Source organism: Zalophus californianus, chromosome 3 (genome assembly GCF_009762305.2).
Source record: "Zalophus californianus isolate mZalCal1 chromosome 3, mZalCal1.pri.v2, whole genome shotgun sequence".
Classification (NCBI taxonomy): domain Eukaryota; kingdom Metazoa; phylum Chordata; class Mammalia; order Carnivora; family Otariidae; genus Zalophus; species Zalophus californianus.
The window spans coordinates 82,795,975-82,818,717 of record NC_045597.1 but is presented as its reverse complement, the minus strand read 5'-3'; the positions used below and the strand labels follow the sequence as shown (position 1 = coordinate 82,818,717).

General features: G+C 37.9%; 1 protein-coding gene across 3 annotated transcripts in view; it reads right to left on the bottom strand.

Moving 5' to 3' along the window:
* ARHGEF4 (Rho guanine nucleotide exchange factor 4) overlaps positions 1-22,743 on the bottom strand; it is a 253,138-nt gene that overhangs the window by 94,944 nt on the left and 135,451 nt on the right. For all 3 annotated transcript variants that reach the window (XM_027588386.1, XM_027588387.1, XM_027588388.1), the window contains exon 4: positions 5,389-5,515. In XM_027588386.1, the coding sequence (XP_027444187.1) occupies positions 5,389-5,515 (127 nt within the window). The remainder of the gene's footprint in view (positions 1-5,388; positions 5,516-22,743) is intronic.

Here is a 22,743-nt window from a genome sequence, read left to right as displayed (position 1 = left end):
CCGCAGCAACTTCTTCCTAGAAACATCGCCAAAGGCACGGGAAGCCAGGGCAAAAATGAACTATTGGGATTTCATCAAGATAAAAAGCTTTTGCACAGCAAAAGAAACAGTCCACAAACCAAAAGACAACCGACAGGATGGGAGAAAATATTTGCAAATGACATATCAGATAAAGGGCTAGTATCCAAAATCTATAAAGAACTTATCAAACTCAACACCCAAAGAACAAATAATCCAATCAAGAAATGGGCAGAAGACATGAACAGACATTTCTCCAAAGAAGACATCCAAATGGCCAACAGGCACATGAAAAAGTGCTCAACATCGCTCGGCATCAGGGAAATCCAAATCAAAACCTCAATGAGATACCACCTCACACCCGTCAGAATGGCTAAAATTAACAAGTCAGGGAACGACAGATGTTGGCGGGGATGTGGAGAAAGGGGAACCCTCCTACACTGTTGGTGGGAATGCAAGCTGGTGCAACCCCTCTGGAAAACAGTATGGAGGTTCCTCAAACAGTTGAAATTAGAGCTACTGTTCGATCCAGCAATTGCACTACTGGGTATTTACCAAAAAGATACAAATGTAGGGACCCGAAGGGGTACGTGTACCCCAATGTTTATAGCAGCAATGTCCACAATAGCCAAACTGTGGAAATAGCCAAGATGCCCATCGACAGATGAATGGATAAAGAAGGTGTGGTATATATACACAATGGAATATTATGCAGCCATCAAAAGGAATGAGATCTTGCCATTTGCAATGACGTGGATGGAACTGGAGGGTGTTATGCTGAGTGAAATAAGTCAATCAGAGAAAGACATGTATCACATGACCTCACTGATATGAGGAATTCTTCATCTCAGGAAACAAACTGAGTGTTACTGGAGTGGTTGGGGGTGGGAGCGATGGGGTGGCTGGGTGATAGACATTGGGGAGGGTATGTGCTACGGTGAGTGCTGTGAATTGTGCAAGGCTGTTGAATCACAGATCTGTACTTCTGAAACAAATAACGCAACATATTTTAAGAAAAAAGAAAAAGAAGAAGATAACAGGAGAGGAAGAAAAGGGGAGTATGTCAGAGGGGGAGACGAACCATGAGAGATGATGGACTCTGAAAAACAAACTGAGGGTTCTAGAGGGGAGGGGGGCAGGGGGATGGGTTAGCCTGGTGATGGGTATTAAGGAGGGCACGTTCTGCATGGAGCACTGGGTGTTATGAACAAACAATGAATCATGGAACACTGCATCAAAAACTAATGATGTAATATATGGTGATTAACATAACAATAAAAAAATAAAAAAAAAAGAAATTGATACCTGATTCTAAACTTCATATGGAATTGCAAGAGACTCAGAATAGCCTAGACATTCCTTAAAATGAAGGGTAAAGGAGGGGAAAGACTCCACTTCTCAATTTCAAAACTTACTACAGAGCAATGGTAAACAAGACAGTATGGTACTGGCACAAGGGTAGACACAGATCAGTGGAATATAATTGACAGTACAGGAATAAATTCATGCATCTATGATGAACTTCCAAGGGTACCAAGACCATCCAAAGGGGAAAGAACAGTCTTTTCAACAAATAGTGCTGGGACAACTGGATACCCACATGCAAACCTAAATGTAAGAGCTAAAAGTATAAGGAAAAAACAGGGGCAAATCTTCATGACCTTGGATTGGGCAAAGGATTCTTAGACATGATATCAAAAGCACAGGCAACAAAAGAAAAAGGTAGATAAACTGGACTACATCAAATTTAAAAAAAAACCTCTGTGCTTGAAAGGACACCATCAAGAAAATGAAAAGACAAACCACAGAATAGGAGAAAGAAAATATTTATAAATCATTTATCTGATAATGGATGTGTATCCAGTATATAAAGAACACTTACAACTCAATAAAAAAAAGACAAATATCCCATTAAAACACAAACTGATGGCTACCAGAGGGGAGGTAGGTAGGAGAATGTGTGAAATAGGTGATAGGGATCAAGGAATGCACTTGTGATGAGCACTGGGTGTTGTATGGAAGTATTAAATCACTAAATTGTACTTGAAATTAATATTACACTGTATGTTAACTAACTGGAATTTAAATAAAAACTTTTAAAAAATGAGGAAAAGATCTGAATAGACATTTCTCCAAAGAAGATATATAAATGGCTGATAAATACGTAAAAAGGGAAATGCAAATCAAAACCATAGTGAGATACCACTTTACACCCACTAGTTTGAATAGAATCAAAAAGTCAGATAACAAGTGTGGGTTAAGATGTGGATGTTGGAGAAATTACACTGGTGGTGGGAATGTAAAGTGGGGCAGCTGCTTTAGAACATAGGTTAGCAGTTCTTCAAATGATTCAAGATAGAGTTAACATCTGACCCACCAGTTATACTCCAATGTATATGGATGAAACCATATGTCTTCACTAAAACTTGTACATGAATTTTTATAGCAGCATTATTCATAATAGCGAAAAGTTGGAAACAAGCCAAATGTCCACCAGCAGATGAACAGATAAATAAATTATGGTACAGCTATACAATGGAATATTACTCAGTCCTCAAAAGGAATGATACGTGTGACAACATAGAAGAACGTTGAAAACATTATTCTAAATGAAAAAAGCCAGTCACAAAAGACCAGGTCTTACATGATTCCATTCACATGAAAATCCAGAATAGGGAAATTTGTGATGTATGTGAATAGACTAAAAATCTGAATTGTATACTTTAAATGGGTGAATTGTATGGTATGTGAATTATATCTTGATAAAGCTGTTTAAAAAATAGACAAATTCAGCCACAAGATACAGTAAAGATATAACTGGCCTAAAGAAAGAAGTCACCCATAACTTTGAAATAGCAATGCAGCCAGAAGGCAAGTAGGGAAATGCCTGGTAGAACCCTGCCAACCCTTCCTAAGTCATAGGCATGGGCTCTGGAGGTGCAGAGGTCTTTATGTGATGCTGTGTGCATCTGCTGTGCTGGCGACTTGAAGAGTTGTATCTGGCTCTACTGGCTCCACCAAGAGAGGAGTGGATGTGGAGCAATTTATCCTGGGCACCAACTTGTGGGGCAGAGGGTGGCATGCTCCCACATCAGGCTAATTCTTGGCTACTCCTAGGCTACTTCTCCAGACATAGAAAGGAAATACTGGCAAGAGGCAAAGCTTTCAGCTGGAAATGTTTACAGCTCCCTCCAAGGTGACTGAACTTGTGATATATGTTATAGGAAAGCTTAACTTTTTACTTCCTAATAAGCCGTGTTTAAAGGATTTTAACAGGAACCTATAACAGTCTCTGAAAGGGTGCTGCCTCCAGTGCTACATGATAACAAGCCCTTGCTGGCGAAGGACTGATTCTGTAAGGATAAGCCAATAGAGAAATTTTACCTAAAGAAAAACTACTAGTCAAAAGAAATGCAGATGAATTTGGAAATGAATTCATAAAACATGAAAAGGAGAAAATTTTTACAAAATTCTCTATTTTCTGTTTTTAACAAGCTTCTAGAGGATATTGGAAAGATTTAATGAAGATTAAAAGTGTGATCATTAAATCACAAATCCCAATGAAGGCAATTAACAGATAAAACAAGAAAAAAAACTAAGAAATTCTCCCAGAACTAAGAGGAAAAAGAGGTAAAAAAAAAATGAAAATGATGAGAGAGGTTCCAAGGATAAAACTGGAAATATAATCTATAGAAAGTAGAAATCTCAGAAGTTTGGAACAGAACAGTTGGAGTAGAAGCAATAATTAAAGAAAAGAAGGCTTTTCTAAGGTAAATTGCAGAGACCCAAGCCCATATTAACTTGACCCTCATATTAACCCAGTGAAATGGGAAAGCAGGAATTATCACTCCATTTTTGAATAATAAAGGAATCTGAAGTACAGAGAAACAGAGGGATGTGCCCAATTTCTCATACCCCTATCAAGTGCAGCTAGAGCCAGGGCCCTGAACATCCAGACCAGTATTCTTGATATGCAAACATACCAGGACAAATGTGTGACTGAGTTTTTTTAATTTCTTACTCTGCAATAAATTCACCTGTCAATTAATTCAAATGAACTTCTGAAATAATAGGACTATGTGATTATTAAGCTTTGGCTTTGTAAGAAAGTTCTAACTTCAAGGGCCAAAATCAGCCTTGAGGATTATTGCTGGAAAAATGCTACTCTAACCCATTATGGACCCTTCCATGAGCCTCTAAATAATCCCATGACTTAATGAAGAGCTATGTTAGAAATATCTTTTTTTTCCCTTGAAAAGATTCTTTCAGCCGTTGTCAAATACCTTTTCATGACTTTTCTCATTGTAAATTTAAGATCACAACCATACCTGGGAAAGAATAAAAGTCTACTGCACGATGCAGCATAAGCACATACATTTGCTAATGGAAAACAATAATGTCCACCAGCTAATCAGAGCAGTCATTTCCCCCAGGACCAGCACCCAGTATGCGCTGAGTTGGATTCAAAGCTCAGGACTCAGGTCTACATCAGAGTTACCTTCCTCAGGATGGCATATGCCATACTCTGATGTTCAGAGCCTGGTCCCTCTGCTCCTATCATCTTTTGCCTTGAATGCCAGTCCTGTTCCCACTCCCCAGGTCTTGACACAGTACATGTTTGACAGGTGTAGCTAGTTTGTCTTTTTAATCCTGTCTAGGGCTTTACCATTCTTTATCCTTCATAAACACCATATTTGGCTTCCCCCTCTAGCCAGCTTTCAGACAGTAATTTTGCCATCTAATATAATCTGCACTCACTCAAGACCTAATACCTGTCCTCCCACCAGAAGCCCTTGAGCATTTTCAGCATATCCAGCCTCTCCTGGGTTAGGTCTAGGACAGGTGGTGGCTGTGTATAAGGATGCCCTATCCTGGATCTCCCTGAGGCCCAGCTTCCTTCTGGCACAAAGGCCAGCCCTTTTATGGCCAAATATGTGATGTGAGGCTGTTTGCTATAGATTTGGGAAATGGACTCACAGAAGTGGCCATAAAACTAGAAGAGGCTTGTCCCTCAGAAGGGAAAACACTCAAGTTACATTCTAGATTAGGAGACAACTCTCTATGATTATTTCTTCTGCAAATTATGTCCTATTACAAGACCCAAGAGGTGGTCATTAGTTCTGCTTAAAATAAACAAAGAGAGACAGGTTTGGGGATTCAATAATTGAGTCTTCTCCAAGCCAAGAATTCCCTTTCTCGGGGTGCTAGGGACCTCTTTCTAATTGAAGGGATAAGAGACACTGGTTTATCTGTCTCACCTTTAAGCTACTTCTGTCAGACAAACATAGCAGTCAACAACACTCTCTCACTTCTTGTCCTTCTTTCTGGGATATTAGAGTATAAAACAGAAAAGAGAGGAACATAACTCACCAGTGTCAAGTATGTACTCTGGCCAGCCCATGCAGTTCAATCCTGTTGGGGCACTCTGGGAGAATGGATGGCTTCTTCTAGCGAGACTCAAAGACTCTGGAGAGGTAATGGTCATCTTCCTCCAACACTGGGAAAGTAGGAAAGAGGCAGAGAGTAAATGAGGAAAAGAGATGATATACTGTCATTACTACATCATACCTTTTCATTATCCAGGATTTTTGCTGTGAGTAGGGCACACAGCCAAAATGTACACAGCTTCAGGAGGTTCTGTTCACATCAAAATCCATGAGAAAATAAACCCCATAAAACTTCTCCCAGAGTCTACAACGTATGTGGCCATATGTGGTAATTCTGGCAGAATAGGTTGTCATTCAACAATATAAAATGAGGACTATTGAAAAAGTCTCCAATACCCTGAATCTCCCCCAGCTGCTCAGTCACACAGCCCCACAGTTCTCCAAAAGCATAACTGTTAGTTTTGACCAAAACATTTTCTTCTAGGAGTGCTTAATTAAAATTCAGCTCATAAAGTCCCTAACATATCATAATTATGAGATAGACCTTACCTTTCAAACTGTAAGAACCAGTGATGCATAGGGTCTTGGGAAGACGGGATACTGTCCCTTTCTTTATCATCATCCAGAGATAAAATTGGCCCCTTCCAGTTTTATCTACTTTGTAAAGTTATTGTATTAACTTAAAAATTTTGGTATGTATTCAAATAAATGTTGTTCCCTTTCCTTTTCTTTCATATCCCTCACATGATTGAGCAAGTGTGCTTAGAAAATTCTTTTGTTGTTCCTGTGATATCCTGTGGTCTGAACTCAGCAGCAGCAGCTTGAAACAGTATGGATAAAAAGGACTCCAAAAGAAGCCCTCTCTGGTCTGAAGATAAGGAAAAGGGGCCCCTAAAGAGTATGAACAAATGGGGTAAATCTTCTCTGTTGTTCTCCTCCCACCCCAGATTTCCAGGAAATTCCATTATAGTATGGCAGTGTTGGTCAGGTAGGCACATAAAACTCTGAGGAAGGGGAATCCTTTATGACCTGAGGAACTGTGGTCCCAAGAGCATGGGATGGCAGGAGAATCCTGTTTCATTTTTCTCTCTCTATCCTCCTGTCACTTGGCTCCAGAGGCAGAGAGAATTGCAGGAAGTGTATGACAAAGTGGGAAAACAAAAGCCAGCTTTCTTGCAGAAAAAACCAGGAATGTGGGGGCTCCTGGGACCAAGAAGTGTCTGGAAGAATGCAGAGAAGAAGGAGCTCAAGAAAATGATCCCAAAAAGTTGTTTATAAGCTCTTGGACTTACCCCAAACTATGCATGGGTAGATCTGACCCTAAACAGAATACTAAAGTTTTTGAGAACTGGACTATGGAATAGAACATTTTACAGGTCCCAGACTGGTCACTGAGTGATCCACAATATCCGAATAACACTGAAAACAACTTGAAAACTGAACTGACATAAGAAACATAGCCTCTGAAGGTCAGTAAGAACTTGTAATCTAAATTGGATTCAACTGCCTGAAAAATGTACTAGTCATTGTTCTCCATAGCAACTAAATAAGGCCCAGAGTCTCATAACATAGTATTCAAAATGTCCAAGATATTCAAAATTACTTAACATACAAACAACTATGAAAATCTCAATAAAGTATAAGGGAAAGGACAACTGACAGATCTCAACACCAAGATGACATGGTTGTTGAAATTATCAAAGACTTTAAAGCAGCTCATATAACCATGCTCTAAGAAGTAAGGGTGAACACGCTTGGAATGAATGGAAAATAACATCAGGGAGATATAGCTGACACTTGAAAAACACAGGTTTGACCTGCACATGTGTGCTTATTGGCTTTATTATTTTTTTTAAGATTTTTATTTATTTGAGACAGAGAGAGAGAGAGCACAAGCAGTGGGGAGGGGCAGAGGGAGAAGCAGGCCCCTGCTGATCAGGGAGCCCGATGCAGGGCTTGATCCCAGGACCCTGAGATCACGACCTGAGCTGAAGGCAGATACCCAACCAACTGAGCCACCCAGGTACCCCCTTATAGGTGGATTTTAAAAAAATAACTACAATACTGTAAATGTATTTTCTTTTCCTTATGATTCTCTTAATAACATTTTCTTTTCTCTAGCTTACTTTGTTTTAAGAATAAAGTATATAATACATATGACATAAATAATATGTGTTAATTGACTACTTATCAGCAAGGCTTCTGGTCAACAGTAGGCTATTAGTAAATTTTGGAGGCATCAAAAGTTATGTGGATTTTTGATTGTGTGGGGGATTGTCACCCCTAACTCCTGTATTGCTCAGGGGTCAAATATAGATGAAATAAAGAATGCAATGGAAACATTAGAACTCAGAAATATAATAACTGAAATAAAAAATTCATTGGTGTAGTTCAATTACAAAATAAGATGATTGAGGAAAGAATCAGTAAACTAAATAGCTTAAAAGAAATTATCCAGTCTGAAGAGCAGAGAGGAAAACATATTGGAAAAAATAAACAGAGCCGCAGGGACCTGTAAGACAACAAGAAACATCTAACATTCTGCCATCAGAGACCCAGAAGAAGAGGAAGTGTGGTTGCAGAACAATATCAAGGAATTTCTGGAAAGATTCTAGATGTAGTGAAAAATCTTAACTTATAGTACAAGAAGCTCAGCAAACTTCAAACAGGAAAACCCGAGAAAATCAATGCCCATCACACCATAATCAAACTAATAAAGACTAGAGACAATGAAAAAATCTTGTAAGCAGCCAGAAACTAACAACAAATCATATATATAAGGGAACAATCCTTCAAATGACTATAGATTTCTTGTGGAGGCCAGAAAGAAGTGGAACACTACTTTTTAAATGCAGCACCAACTGTCAACCCAGAATTCTATATCCAACAAAAAAATATTTTAGAGAAGAAGGTGAAATAAATATATTCTTACATGAAGAAAACAAAGAAAATTCATAGCTAGCAGACCTGCTCTGAAGACAATTTGAAGAAGATCTTCATACAAAGGAATATCATACCAGAGGGAAATTTCAAAATTCAGGAACTGAAGGAAGAGCAATATAAACAGAATATATAGGTAAGTGTAATGGGCTATTTTTCCCCTCTAAGTTCTTTAAAGTATGTTTGACAGTTAAAAGCAAAAATTACATTATTGTCTGATGAGGTTTTCAATATATGCAGATGGCACATAACAACTACAGCATTAAGGGGGGACTAAAGGGACCTATATGGTGGGAGGTTTCATAATAGTAAAATAACCAGTTATAAAAAGTGGACTATGAAAAGTTAAAGATGTATATTATTCCCTACAGTGGCTATTAAGAAAAAAACACATAACAATATATAGTGTAAAAAACTCAACAGGTAAGTTAAAATTAAAAACTAAAAAGTACCCAAATAATCCGAAAGACAGTAAAAGGAAACAGCAATGAACCAGAGGAACAAGCAGAGAACATGGTAGATCTAAATCCAAACACATCACTAATTACATTAAATTTAAATACTCAGAACACATAAAGAGATTTTCAAAATGGATTAAAGAAAAAAATCCTTACAATATGCTATCATAAGAAATCCACTTTCAAAATAATAATGAAGGTGGGTAAAAAGTAAAAGGATGGAACACATATGCCACACAAACACTAATCAAAAGAAAACTTGAGTCGTTACACTAATATCAGACATGACAGACTTCAGAGTAAGGAAAATTACCAGGGATACAAGAGGACATTATACATATAACAAGAGGGTGAATTCATCAAGAAGACAAGACAAGCCTAAAGAGGTATGCATCTAATCACAGACCTTCAAAATATATGAAGCAAAACCTGATACAATTTACACTTGATCTTAGCCAAAAGGCTGAGAAGCGATAAAACCTGATACAATTTAAAGGAGAACTAGAATTATGGTTGGGTACTTTAACACTTCTACCACGGTAATCAATAGGAAAACAAACAAACAAACAAACACAGCAAGGGGACAGGTGAAGGAAACAACACCATCCACCAACTGGAACTGACAATTACAGAGTAGTCCATCCAACAATCACAGAATATGCATTGTTTTCAAGTGCACACAGAATATTCACTGAGAGACTAGATCCTTGGTGATCATGATAATAGTAACAGTAACAACAACAACAAGTTTAAAAGGATTGAAATCATACAGAATATGCTTCTCTGACCAAAATGGAATTACACTAGAAATCAGTGATAGAAAGGTAATTGGAGAGTCTTCACCTACTTAGAAATTAAGCAACATACTTCAAAATAATCCAGGTAGTAAAGCAACTACACTTTAAGAACTGTGATTCAGTGTTCCGATTCCTCCAACATATGTTTTTATTCCTAGGTTCTGATTCTTTCAAGCTATACTGTATTATTCTTCATCACACTCTTTTGGTAATTATACCTGTATCTTTTTGTGTTTAATTGTAGAAACTAGCAGAGCATTATTTGACTCAACTAGTATATAATCCCCACTTCCTATTAAATTATCAGAATTCTCTCTTAGGCCCCCAAACCTGTTAAAATCACAGAATCTCAGACTTAGAACTCCCTAGAAATCTACTTTAATCTTGGTTAAGAGGAAACGGACCCTGTACATGTTTACATGGTGGCCAAATCACATCTGATTTTTAAAAACAGGCATGTAAGCTGGTGACTATATCATTTTCACAAAACTTTAATCTTTCATATGGATTACTAAAACATTCTCTTAAATCTTCTCTCCTTGCTCCACACCAGATCTGTCATGCCACTCCCCTATTAAAGCCCTAAAAGACTGTCAAGATTGACTGACATGGGCCAAGTTTTTCACATTCTGTCCTCTAGCCACTACAACAACCCCTGTTTTCTGCCTTTCTAAGGCATCAAGGACCTACCACTCACTACCCTTGGTACTCCATGAATTCCATACTACTATGCTCTTAAAAAAACTATAGAGGTATAATTGACATATAACATCATGTTGATTTCAGGTATACAACATAATGATTTGATATTTATATACATTGCAAAGTGATCGCTGCATAAATCTAGTTACCATCTGTCTTCATACAAAGATAATTTTAGGATTTACTTTCTTGGAAAATTTCAAGTATGTGCTATAATATTATTGACTATAGTCACCATGCTGAATATTATATCCCCAAGACTTATTTATTTTATTACTGGAAGTTTGTACGTGTTGGTCCCCTTTACCTGTTTTGCCTGCTTTCTAACACTTCCCCTCAGCAAACACCAATTCTGTTTTCTGTACCTATGAGTTTTGTTTTGTTCTTTAGATTCCACATATAAGTGAAATTATACAGTATTTATCTTTCTATGTCTGACTTACTTTGTTTAGCATAATTCCCTTAAGGTCCATCCATGTTGTCACAAATGGCAAGATGTCATTTTCTTTTATGGCTAAGTAATATTCCACTGTGTATTTATATCTAGTTTTGTTCTTTCTCAAGATAGCTTTGGCTATTCTTTTATGGTTCCATACAAATTTTAGGATTTTTTTTTGGTTCTAGTCCTGTGAAAAATACCCTATGTTTATTGCAGTGTTACTTATAATAGCCAAGATATGGAAATAACCCAGGTTTCCTTTGATAGATGAATGGATAAAGAAGATATTGTATACAATGGAATTCAATACAATGTTTCTGTGAAAAATGCCATTGGAATTTTGATAGTGATTGCATTGAATCTGTAGATTGCTTTGGGTAATATGGACATTTAACAATATTAATTCTTCCAATCCACAAACAAAGCATGGTATATCTTTCCATTTATTTGTGTCTTTTTTATTTCTTTTATTAATGTTTTATAATTTAGTGCACAGGTCTTTCACCTCCTTGGTTAAATTATTCCTAGGGATTTAGTTCTTTTTGATGCAATTGTAAATGTGATTGTTTTCTCAATTTCTCTTCCTGATAGTTTGTTGTAAGTATATAGAATGCAATCAACTTTTTTTTATATTGATATTGTGCCCTGCAACTTTACTGAATGTTTATTCTAACAGTTTTTTTGGTGGAGTCTTTAGGGCTTTCTATATATATAATACCATGTTGCCTGCAAAAAGTGAGTTTTATTTTTCCTGATTTATATATCTTCTATTTCTTTCTCTTGCCTAATTCCTCTGGCTAGGACTTCCAGTTCTATGGTGAATAAAAGTAGTGACATTGGGTATCCTAGTCTTGTTACTGTCTTAGAAAGTTTTCACCTTTTCACCATTGAGTATGATATTAGCTGTGGGCTTGTTCTATATGGTCTCTATTATGGTAAGGCATGTTCCTTCCATACCCCAGTGGTTTGCCAATTTTGAACCATCCTCACATCCTTGGAATAAATCTCACTTGGTCATGGTGTATGATCCTTTTAATGTATTGTGATATTTGGTTTGCTTCAAAATTTTATTGGAGATTTTTACATCTTTGTTCATTAGGGATATTGGCATGTAATTTTCCTTTCTTATGGTGTTTTTGGTTTTGGGATCAGGAAAACGCTGGCTTTGTAAAATGAGTTTGGAAGTATTCCTTTCTTTTTAATTTTTTGGAAGATTTTGGAAAGGATAGGTATTAAATCTTCTTTGGATGTTTGGTGGAATTCACCAGCAAAGTTATCTGGTCTTGAATTTTTGTTTGTGGGAGCGTTTTGATTACTGTTCAGTCTCCTTACTAATAATCAGTCTATTCAAATTTTCTATTTCTTCACGATGCAGTCTTGGAAGACCGCATATTTCTAGGAATTTATCTATTTCTCCTAGGTTGTCCAATTTGTTGGTGCATAAATGTTCATAGTAGTCTCCTATGATTGTATTTCTGTGGTATCAGTTGCAATGTCTCTTTCATTTCTTTCATTTTATGTATTGATTTGAGCCCTCTTTTTTTTTTTTTTCTTGGTGAGCCCGGCTAATCGTTTGTCAGTTTTGTTTATCTATTTAGAGAACCAGCCCTTAGTTTCATTGATCTTTTCTACTGTCTTTTAGTCTCTATTTCTGCTGTGATTTTTATTATTTCTTCCCTCCTAGTAATTTTGTACTTCATTTGTTCTTTGCCTAATTCCTTCAGGTATATAGTTTGATTGTTCATTTGAGATTATTCTTGTTTTTTGAAGTAGGCCTGTATGCTATGAAGTTCCCTCTTAAAACCACTTTTCCTGTATCCCACAGATTTTGGAATGTTGTGTTTCCTTTTATTTGTCTTGAGGTGTTTTTTAATTTTTCTTTTGATTTCTTCATTGTCCCATTGGTTTTCCAGTAGCACGTTGTGTAGTCACTGATTATTTGTGATTTTTTCCAGGTTTCTTCCTTGAATTGATGTCTAGTTTCCTACCAGTGTGGTCAGAAAAGAAGCTTGATATGATTTCATTCTTAAAATTATTGAGACTTGTTTTGTGGCCTAACCTGTGATCTATCCTGGAGAATGTTCTATGTACACTTGTGAAGAATGTGTATTCTGCTGCTTTTGGGTGGAATTTACAATGGGTATATGAATACTGCCCCACAAGCTGTTCTGTATATATCTGTTAAGTCCATCATGTGCAGTTTGTTGTTGAAGGCCAATGTTTCCTTATTGATTTTGTTCAGATGACCTATCCATTGATGTAAGTGCTGTGTTAAAGTCTCTGACTATTATTGTATTGCTGTCAATTTCTCCCTTTAGGTCTGTTAATATTTTCCTTATATATTTTGGTACTACTGTGCTGCATATATATATACACACACACACATATATATACATCCTATATATATAACAGTCTATTTTAAGTTGACAGCAATTTAAGTTTGAATCCATTGTAAATCTACATTTTACTCCCCACCAACACCATTTTTGATATCTCATTTTACATCTTTTTTTGTATCCCTTAACTAAGTACTGTATAGTTAATTTTCCTATTTTTGTCTTTTAACTTTCATACTAGCTTTATAAGTGGCTAATAAGTCTATTAGCCTTTACCTTTACTATATATTTAAATTTACTATTGTGACTTTTACTTTCATATATTTTCTTGTTACTAAATAGTGCCTTTTCTTTTCAGCTCAAAGAAGTCCCATTTATCCTTCTTGTAAGGCCAGTTTTGTGGTGATAGGCTTGTTTACCTTTTGTTTGTCTGAAAAACTTTATTTCTTCTTCAATTCTGAATGATAACCTTGCTGGGTAGAATAGTCTTGGTTGAAAGTTTTTTTTTCCTGTCTCAGAATTTTCAATATATATTGCCATTGTCTTTGGAACTGCAAAATTCTTGCTGAGGAATCTGGTGATAGCCTTATGGGGATTCCCCTGTACAAAACAAGTTGTTTTTCTCTTGTTGGCATTAAGACTCTCTCTTTAACTTTTGACATTTTAATTGTAATGTGTCTTGATGTGGATATTTTTGGATTCATCTTTTTGGGAGCTTTGTAGGCCTCCTGGATCTGGATGTCTGTTTGTTTTCCCAGATTATAGGAAGTTTTCAGTCATTATTTCTTGAAATAAGTTTTCTGCTTCTTTCTCTCTCTCTTCTCCTTCTTGGACCCTTGTAATGTGAATATTATCCCACTTGATGTTGTTCCACAGATCCCTTAAACTATCTTCACATTTTAAAATTTTTTGTTTGTTTTTACTGCTCTGTTTGGGTGAGTTCCACTGCCCTGGTTTCTAGATCACTGATTTTTTTTTTTTTTTTAATGTGTTAGGATTCTCCCTGGGAATGATTTATTTTTTTTATTTATTTATTTTTATTTATTTATTTGAGACAGAGAGAATGAGAGAGAGAGAGAGAGCGCGCGCACATGAGAGGGCGGAGGCAGTCGCTCAACCAACTGAGCCACCCAGGCGCCCTAGATCACTGATTCTTTAGATTCAGTCTGCTGTTGAACCCCTCTAGCATGTTTTTCAATTCAGTTCAGTATTCTTCAGCTCTGTGACTTCTGTTTGGTACTTTCTTATATTTTCTATCTCCTTAAGTTCTCATTTTGTTCATTCATTCTTCTCCCAAGTTTAGTGAGCATCTTTATGACCATTACTTTGAATTATTTAACAGGTAGATATCTTACATCTTTTTCATTGAGGTCTTTTTGAGGTTTTATCTTCTTCTTTTGCTTGGAACATACTCTTCTGTTTCCTCATTGTGCTTGACTCTCTGTATTTGCTTCTATGTATTATGCAAAAGAGATACTTCTACTAGTCTTGAAGGAGTGGCTTTGTGTAGGTGATGAAATTTATTATTCAATCATGCCCTAATTCTTGGTTGTCTTTTGAACATTTGTGGTTGTCTAAGTAGTTGGACTTATTCTTGATAGGTTCCCATTGTCGAAGATGCACCAAGACCTGTCATGATCCAAGGAGAGGGATCTCAGCACCTAGTTTCAGACTGATTGGAAGTCTGACCCTCAGGCAGTAGCTTTCAAAGTATGTAAATATATACAGTCTTGTGGGGCTGTAATCATATACCCTGCTGGCCCTTATAGTCCCAACTGTCTGTTGGTCCTCCAGCAGATGTTTAAGTTTAGCAAATGGATCCCCGTCATGTGTAGTATAGGTGGTTTTCAAACTGCTGATTTTGCACTTGTTCCTGGGGCAAGTGAGACTGCATTTAAGTCCCTTAAAATGAGTATCTCCATTTCCTATAGTCCTTTGGGTCGCTTGGATGTAAGCCCCATTGGTTGTCTAAGCCAGACGTTTTGGGGGCTCATCTTTCTGGTGCAGGTTCCAAGGTTTGGGTGCTTGATGTGGGGCACAAACCCCTCCCTTCTTTGGGAGAGAGAAACTCTGGACTTGTGAGGTCCCTTCCTATTGGGTGTCACTGTTTCTGGGGTGGGGATTTTGGAGAGACTATGTCTCTGCCTCTCCTACTCATCTCCATGTGGTCTTTTTAATCTTTTGTTGTGGAGGAGCATTTCAGCTAGTTTTCAGTTCTCTTTTTCAGAGGGAATTGTTTCACATGTAGCTGTAGATTTGGTGTGCACAGGAGGAAGTGAGTTCAGGTTCTTACACCACCATCTTGGACTGCCTTCCCTTACCATGCTCTCCATTTTGCTATTCTCTCTGCTTGAAATGCCTCCCCCAGTGAAATTTTATCAATTCTTCAGGCAAGTATCTCTCTGTCTGCAAGGTATTTTCCATGATCCCTCCAAACAGAATCACCCACATCTCCTTTCTGTTAACAGCATTTTGTTGATATAACTACAACATCTGTATTGCAGTATATATCTCTATGGTTTTATGTACACCGAATTAAAATATACATTTTATTACTGTGTTGGCACTCTAGCTAGACTGTAAGCTTCCTGAGGAAAGAGACTGTCTTCATGTTTCATCCTAACATATGGCTCTGAATCAAGCTCATTTTTCAGGAAGGGGTTGATAGAGAGGAAGGGAATAGCTTTCATTAAGCACTTTATATGTGTCTGGCATGTACTGCACAATTTGTTCATCATTTCTAATTTAATCCCTACAACAAGCCAACAAGATAGAAAGATGTTAATATCTCCATTTTACAGATGAGGAAACTGAGGCTCAGAGAGGTTAAGTAATGTTAGGTGACCCAAATCTCCTTATTTTCTGGGCTATCCTTTTTGAAAGAAAACTGTATTTCCATATATTTCCACTGCTTCACTTCCTCCACTTTCCTCACTTCATTCCTCATGCAGCTGTTCTGACTTCTGCCCACACCTCTATACCCACACTACTTTACAAAGCTCAATAATTAAGTTCATGCTGTGAAATCCAGTGAGTCACTTTCAGTGCTTTCTGTTTCATTTGACTTTGCTGACCATTCTACTGTTTCCATTCTATTTTCCTTTTCTCCTGGCTTTTCTTCCTTTGTAATGATTCATGTTGGTGTTCTGGGTTCTGTCTCCTTTTCTGCTAGAATATATACTTTCCATGGCTTTTTAATCTCCATTTTAGCCATGACCTTTTCCTTAAGCTTTAGCCTCATAATTCCAACACTGATTTCTGAATATATCCATTTGAATGAGCCACAGGCACCTCTGACTGAACTAGCACCAAATCATTCTTATTATTCTACCCCTTTCTTTACACCTCAGGTCCTCCTGTGTCTCCTTTCTCAGGAAATGCTAGTATTATTCATCTATTCAGTTGTTTAGCTGAAATCCAAGGAAACATTAGATTCTTCCCTTTTTATCATCTCTCACATCCAATAATAACTAAATCTGACAGATTTTATCTCTTAAACATATCTCTAAACTTCTCCTAGAGAGGATGTATGACGTGATGGCTAAAACATGGGCTCTGGGGCCAGACTTCTTAGGTTTGAATTGTACCCCTGCTACCTGCTAATTATGTGATCTTAGGCAAACTGCTTACTTTTTTATGCCTTTATTTTCTCACTAGAAAAATGAAAATAACATTAATACTTGCATCTAATGGCATCTGTAGGAATGAATGTGTTACTTCATTTGAATCACTTAGTGACTGTCACTTAGAACATGCTTGATAAGTACTAGAACAATTTTTATTATTTTGTTCTGGCTACCACCTAATTCAGGTCCTCATATCTTGTGTCTCCCCCAAATTCATCCTCTACTCTGCTTCCTATTTAAAGTGTGCAGTTGCTAGCATCAAGTGCCCATATTGATTCTGCACTTAAAAGCCTTCGGTGGCCTCACATCACATAGTGGCCACAGGACAAACTCTAAGCTTTTCATCTAGAATGCTCTGTAACTCAGCCCTGACCTAATCCTTTGTTTCATCTCCTGCTACTCCCCCTCATACCTGATATACTAGTTAAGCCAACTTCTTAAAGTTTCTACCATATCTTTGTGCTAAGGATGTTCTCTCTGCCCTAATAGCCTTCTTGCATTCCTTTCTTTCCTAAGAAACCTACACATCTTTCAGGACTCAGCCCAGGGGACATCTACATGGCCAGGCTGGCTTCAGCATCCCTGCTGTGATCCCCTGGGTTCCTTGCATTCCTCTATTGTAGTACTTTGATTTTTACATCCTTACCACCCAGAACAATGCCTAGTATGTTAGTGCTCCACACATTATTTTTAAAATTAAAAGTATGTTGAATAAATAAGACTAATATTCACCTTAATCAAAATATTTTCAATATCTAGCTTATAGGTCTTTTAAGTAGGTAAAATATAGTGCCTTGATAAACACCTGGACAACATCCTGTCAGAATGGATAAAAGAGTCCAAAACCTAGGTAATTCTGTAAATTCAGTCTGGTCAGGAATGAGACTGCATCATCCAGGAAAAAGGTTATTATATAGTAATTGAGTCACAACTGAATATGACTACTTTATATCCACACATCCCCATGCTTTCCTGCATACCCTCTTGCTGGAGCTGTGGTCTTTCAATTACAGTTGATTCTCATTATTTGTGCTACATATATTTTATAAAGCCTTTGAAAACACTGAATTAGCAAATACTGAGTCATTGCTCCTGGGAGAAATAGTGAGGTGTCTGTGAGGCTCTAGTCACAATATTTTTGTCAGGCAAAACAGTATTTGCATTACATAGTTTAATTTGTCAACATCCTTATAAAATAAGCTAGTCTCATTGGCACTGAAAACCTGCTCTTCCACATAACCCCTTTCTTGTATAATACTTAGCTGGTGTTTAAATTTTTTTTTTCAGGTTTAACATTTTCCTGACCCTGGGTAATGTGACCATAAATTTCCTCAGCTTTCAGTCCTACAACATGGTGCCCACTACACTTTTTTATGGTTCATCTTCTCATGCATCCACATTTTAGCTGCTTTTTCCATCTTTTCCATATTTGTAGCATACTATACTATAGCTGTTACCTTAGCACTTTCTAGAATGACTTTATATACAGATCAGTGAATTTCCACTTCCTTTTTTCTGAATGTACCATATTATTAATTCATTAACATTGAATTCATGGCCACCAGCAGTAGAACTCATGCCTGAACAAAGCTTATCGAACAAATGTATTTTCTCTGTAAGGCAATCACAGATTTCTTGTGCTTAGGAACACTAGACATCGCTTCAGCACTATGTTTGGAAGTCATTTTTTTTTTAAGATTTTATTTATTTATTTGACAGAAAGAGACACAGCAAGGGAGGGAACACAAGCAGGGGGAGTGGAAGAGGGAGAAGCAGGCTTCCCGCTGAGCAGGGAGCTCAATGCGGGGCTTGATCCCAGAACCCTGGGATCATGACCTGAGCCAAAAGGCAGACGCTTAATGACTGAACCACCCAGGCGCCCCTGTTTGGGAGTCATTTTAAGCAGGAAAATCACCAACAAAAAGCACAAACATGCCAAAAACATAGTACTAAATAGGCCACAAAAAGGACATTTGCTTAGTAAAAGAGCTTAAACACGAACAAGAGTATCGCCTTGTTCAACCTGAGCTGAGAACCTGGCACTGAGTGACTCAAATATTTGCTGCTTTGCACATGTCTGTGAATGACCGCACAAGGGCCTTGAGTACTGAATTTGGGGTTACAAATAAATTTTAGTGAGTAGGTGAATTCACAAATATGGAATCTGTGAATAATAAGGAACTATTTAGTTTCATGCTTTATAGATTCCTCATCAAAATTAGTGGCAAATCACTCTTTGTTAGAATAGCATGGAGGAAAGCATTCTTAGCCTACACTGAGTCACCAGACACCAAGGGCACTGAGGAGTGAGAAGGGGCTTTCTGAGATGCTGGGTGCTGGAGGCAAAGATACTCTGTGGGAGCACAGGGTCCTCACTGCTTTTGAGTCTTACACAAGAATGTGCCTGTTGGTGGGAACCTTTAAACTGAAATGCATTGACTGTTAAAGTGAGTTCCTCCCCAGTGGTGATATAAATCTTACGCATGAAAAAATGGTAGTGTATCAAGAACTGAACTATTTCCTCAGATTCAGTAGGACTCGGATTCATACTCCTCTTCAGACAGTGATATAGTGATTCTGGCAGGTGCAACTTCCATTGGGAATTGAGAAGCCAGGGAAGTGCCACACTAAATATGCTGCATCTGTTTCTGCCCTATGTGGTTACACAGTTTCCAACATTATTTTTTTACATATTAGCTAATTAAAACAAGAACTTACAATAAAAAATATGTGGTTTCATCTCATCATTCTATAACCTATGTAAAACAATGCAAGTAGAAAGAGAAAAGGCTTTGGAGACACACAAATAGGGGTTCAAATCTAATCTCTGCCAATGTATGACCTTAAAATTTGGCAAGTTTCTTAGTGTCTCTGAATCTCAGCTTCTTCATCTGTAAAACAGGGCACATAGTAACCAACTCACAAGACTGTTGTTATAATAAAACTGTTTAGATTCATGGGTTGACTTGTTGCAACCATTTGAAATGGCTAGTTTGCCACAGCACCTGCATCAAAATATTCACTTCAAAATATAAAATACTGTAAATTTGTAAGTAGTATGTTCAACTTGTATCTCTGAACTTTATTCATGTATAACTGTCTCCTATACTCTCACTTTCCACCCTGAGAATTATGGTCAAATGGTAAAAGTACTTTGTAAAAAGTGACCTTATATAATACACTATCCCCCTTTCTGAATCTTACCCCATTCTCCCTTCCATTCCCAGCTATAGGTTTGCATATTCCCTGGTGTGGTATTTTGTGAGATCCTAAAGTGTTTGGCTGTTCCATTTATGTTGTTGTCTAGATGTACTATCTGATAAAATCTCAAATAAGTTTGTTACTCATATGTAGAAAAGAGCAAACAGCAGACCTGAAGCTGTTATCTTTACTGGCGTCTCTGTGCAAGGTTGGTTCTTAGCTGGCATCGGGAAACTTAGCTCTCAAACCATTCCATAACTGATAAGGATGGGTTCACTGTGCCTGGACTATCTGTACAATTTTTATTTATGAGCTAATTAAAATGAGTAGTTACAGTTCCCAGTTGTATAACGTGCTTTAGTCCAAACACCTGCTTTCCTTCTAACAGTCTGGAATTTGGTATGTGTTAGGCAGGGAGTACCATGTGACCAGCCTCCTCCAATAAAAACCTTAAGCACTCAGTGACTAGTGGACTTCCCTGGACAGAAGCATTAGGCACACGTTACTGCAATTTTTTTTTTTTTTCTGCTGGAGAAAGAAGCGAGCTCAGTGTGAACCCTCACAGAAGGTAGAAAGCATGGGAAGACTTCATGGGTCACATGTGTCTTTCTCCCTTGCTGATCCTGTCCTATATCTTTTCACTGCAGTAAGCCTCCCCATAAATATGATTATATGCTGAGTATCAGGAGTACTTCTAGCACATCACTGAATGTGTGACTGGCCTTAGGGACCCCCTCATGCCCCCCAAAACCTGCTTAGTTCTTAAAAACCAAACTTTTATTAGAGATTTCTGATTCTGCTAGGAGGTAATAGCCCTATTCTTTCAAGGTCCTTCCTCTTCCCACTAAATTCCTTAGGTATAACACAACAAACAAACATAGAAAGACTGGAAGGTAGAAAGAAGGTGGGCTATCTAGAGACCCCAGGACTTGAGAAGCAACAGGGTGCTGAGTGATGTGGGTCTCCTTATGCCTCTCATATATCCCAGACAAGGCAATGCAGAAGCCTCTAACCCAGAACCAACAACAGGCACAAATAAGAAAAGCTCAAAGAAAAGCTTGTTTTCCCTAGCTAAAACATTAGGAGAAGGGTGGCTGTTCTAGGCAGAATAATATACCCTGGACACACATCCTAATTCCTGCCTGTTACCTTACCAAGCAAACTGACTTTGCAGATGTGGTTAAGGTTAAGGATTGTGAGTTGGGGAGATTACCTAGGTGGGCCCAACCTGATCCTGAGTCATTAAAAGTACCTTTCCCAGCTGAGGTCAGAAAAAGAACTATGGTCAGAGAGATGCCATGTTGGTCACTTTGAAGATGCAGAAGTGGTCAGGAGACAAAGAATGTGGGCAGCCTCCAGAAGCTGGAAAATACAAGGAAATGGATTCTCCCTTAGCACCTCAAGAAAGGAACACACCTTTACTGATGTGGTAATTTTAGCTCAGTGAGGGCCATGTCAGACTTCTGACATACAGAGCTGTAAGGTCATAGGTTTATGTTCTTTTAAACAGTTAGATCTGGGGATGCCTGGGTGGCTCAGTCATTAGGCAGCTGCCTTCAGCTCAGGTCATGATCCCAGGGTCGTGGGATCGAGCCCCACATCGGGCTTCCTGCTCCACGGGAAGCCTGCTTCTCCCTCTCTGACTCCCCCTGCTTGTGTTCCCTCTGTCGCCGTGTCTCTCTGTCAAATAAATAAATAAAATCTTTAAAAAATAAATAAACAGTTAGATCTGTGGTAATTTGTTATAGCAGAAATAGGAAACAAGTAGAGATTCTGGTGCCTGGACGTGGAGTGTGACTGTAACGAGCACCTAAAAACATGGAAGTGACTTTGGAATTGAGCAACAGGCAGAGGCTGGAAGAATTTGGAAAAGCATGATAGGAAAAAGTTTATATTGCCTTGAATAGACTGTTAGTAGAAACATGGGTGTTAAAGTCATGCCTGGCAGTGAGGGCTCCAGAGGGAGAAGAGCATGATAGAGAAAACATAAATTGCTTTAGAGAACAACTAAGATGTTTTGAACAGACTGTTAGTAGAAAATGGACATTAAAGGTTCCTCTAGTGAGAGCTCAGAGGGAAATGAGAGAACTTTTTTTTTTTTTTTTTGATACTGGAGGAAAGAGGATCTTTGTCATTTGGTGGTAGGAAACTTAGCAGAAGTGTGTCCTGTAGTTATGTAGAAAACACAACTGGTACATGATGAACTTGGATATTTAGGTGAGGAAATTTCTAAGCAAAGTGTTGAAAGTATAGCTTGTCTTCTTCTTGCTGCTTATGGTAAAATACAAGAGAAAGAGATAAACTGAGGGAGGAACTATTGAAAAACAAGGAACAGGGGCTTGATGATTTGGGAAATTCTCAGCTTACCCAGATGGCAAAAAATATGAAAATTAAGAGATCACTTTCAGAAAACTAGGTCTAGAGAAAAAGCTAAGAGTGTCTAGACCTCACCTTTTGCTAATACCTCAAGAAAGATTGAAAGAGTATCCAGTTATACAAAAGGATCTTTGAAGACACTAAGCATGCGACTCACAGATCCCCTTAGCCATATCAGAAGAAGCCAAAAATAGAGAGAGGAAAGATCTTTGGAAGAGCCTCTTGGTTAATGGAGTGAATCCCCATGACATACATGGGAGACCCAAAAGGTTCTTGAGAATATTATCACAGCAAAATCACTGCCTGTTTGGACCAAGAGGGACAGAGAGCATGAAATGAAGATGGGGCCCAGCAGGGAACCAATCTTTCACCCCATTTTCCAATCTCACAGAAGAAGATGGCATGCTTTAACTCCCTTCTCAGGTGGTTTGGTTGGGCTGAACACAGAGCTATACTCCCAACA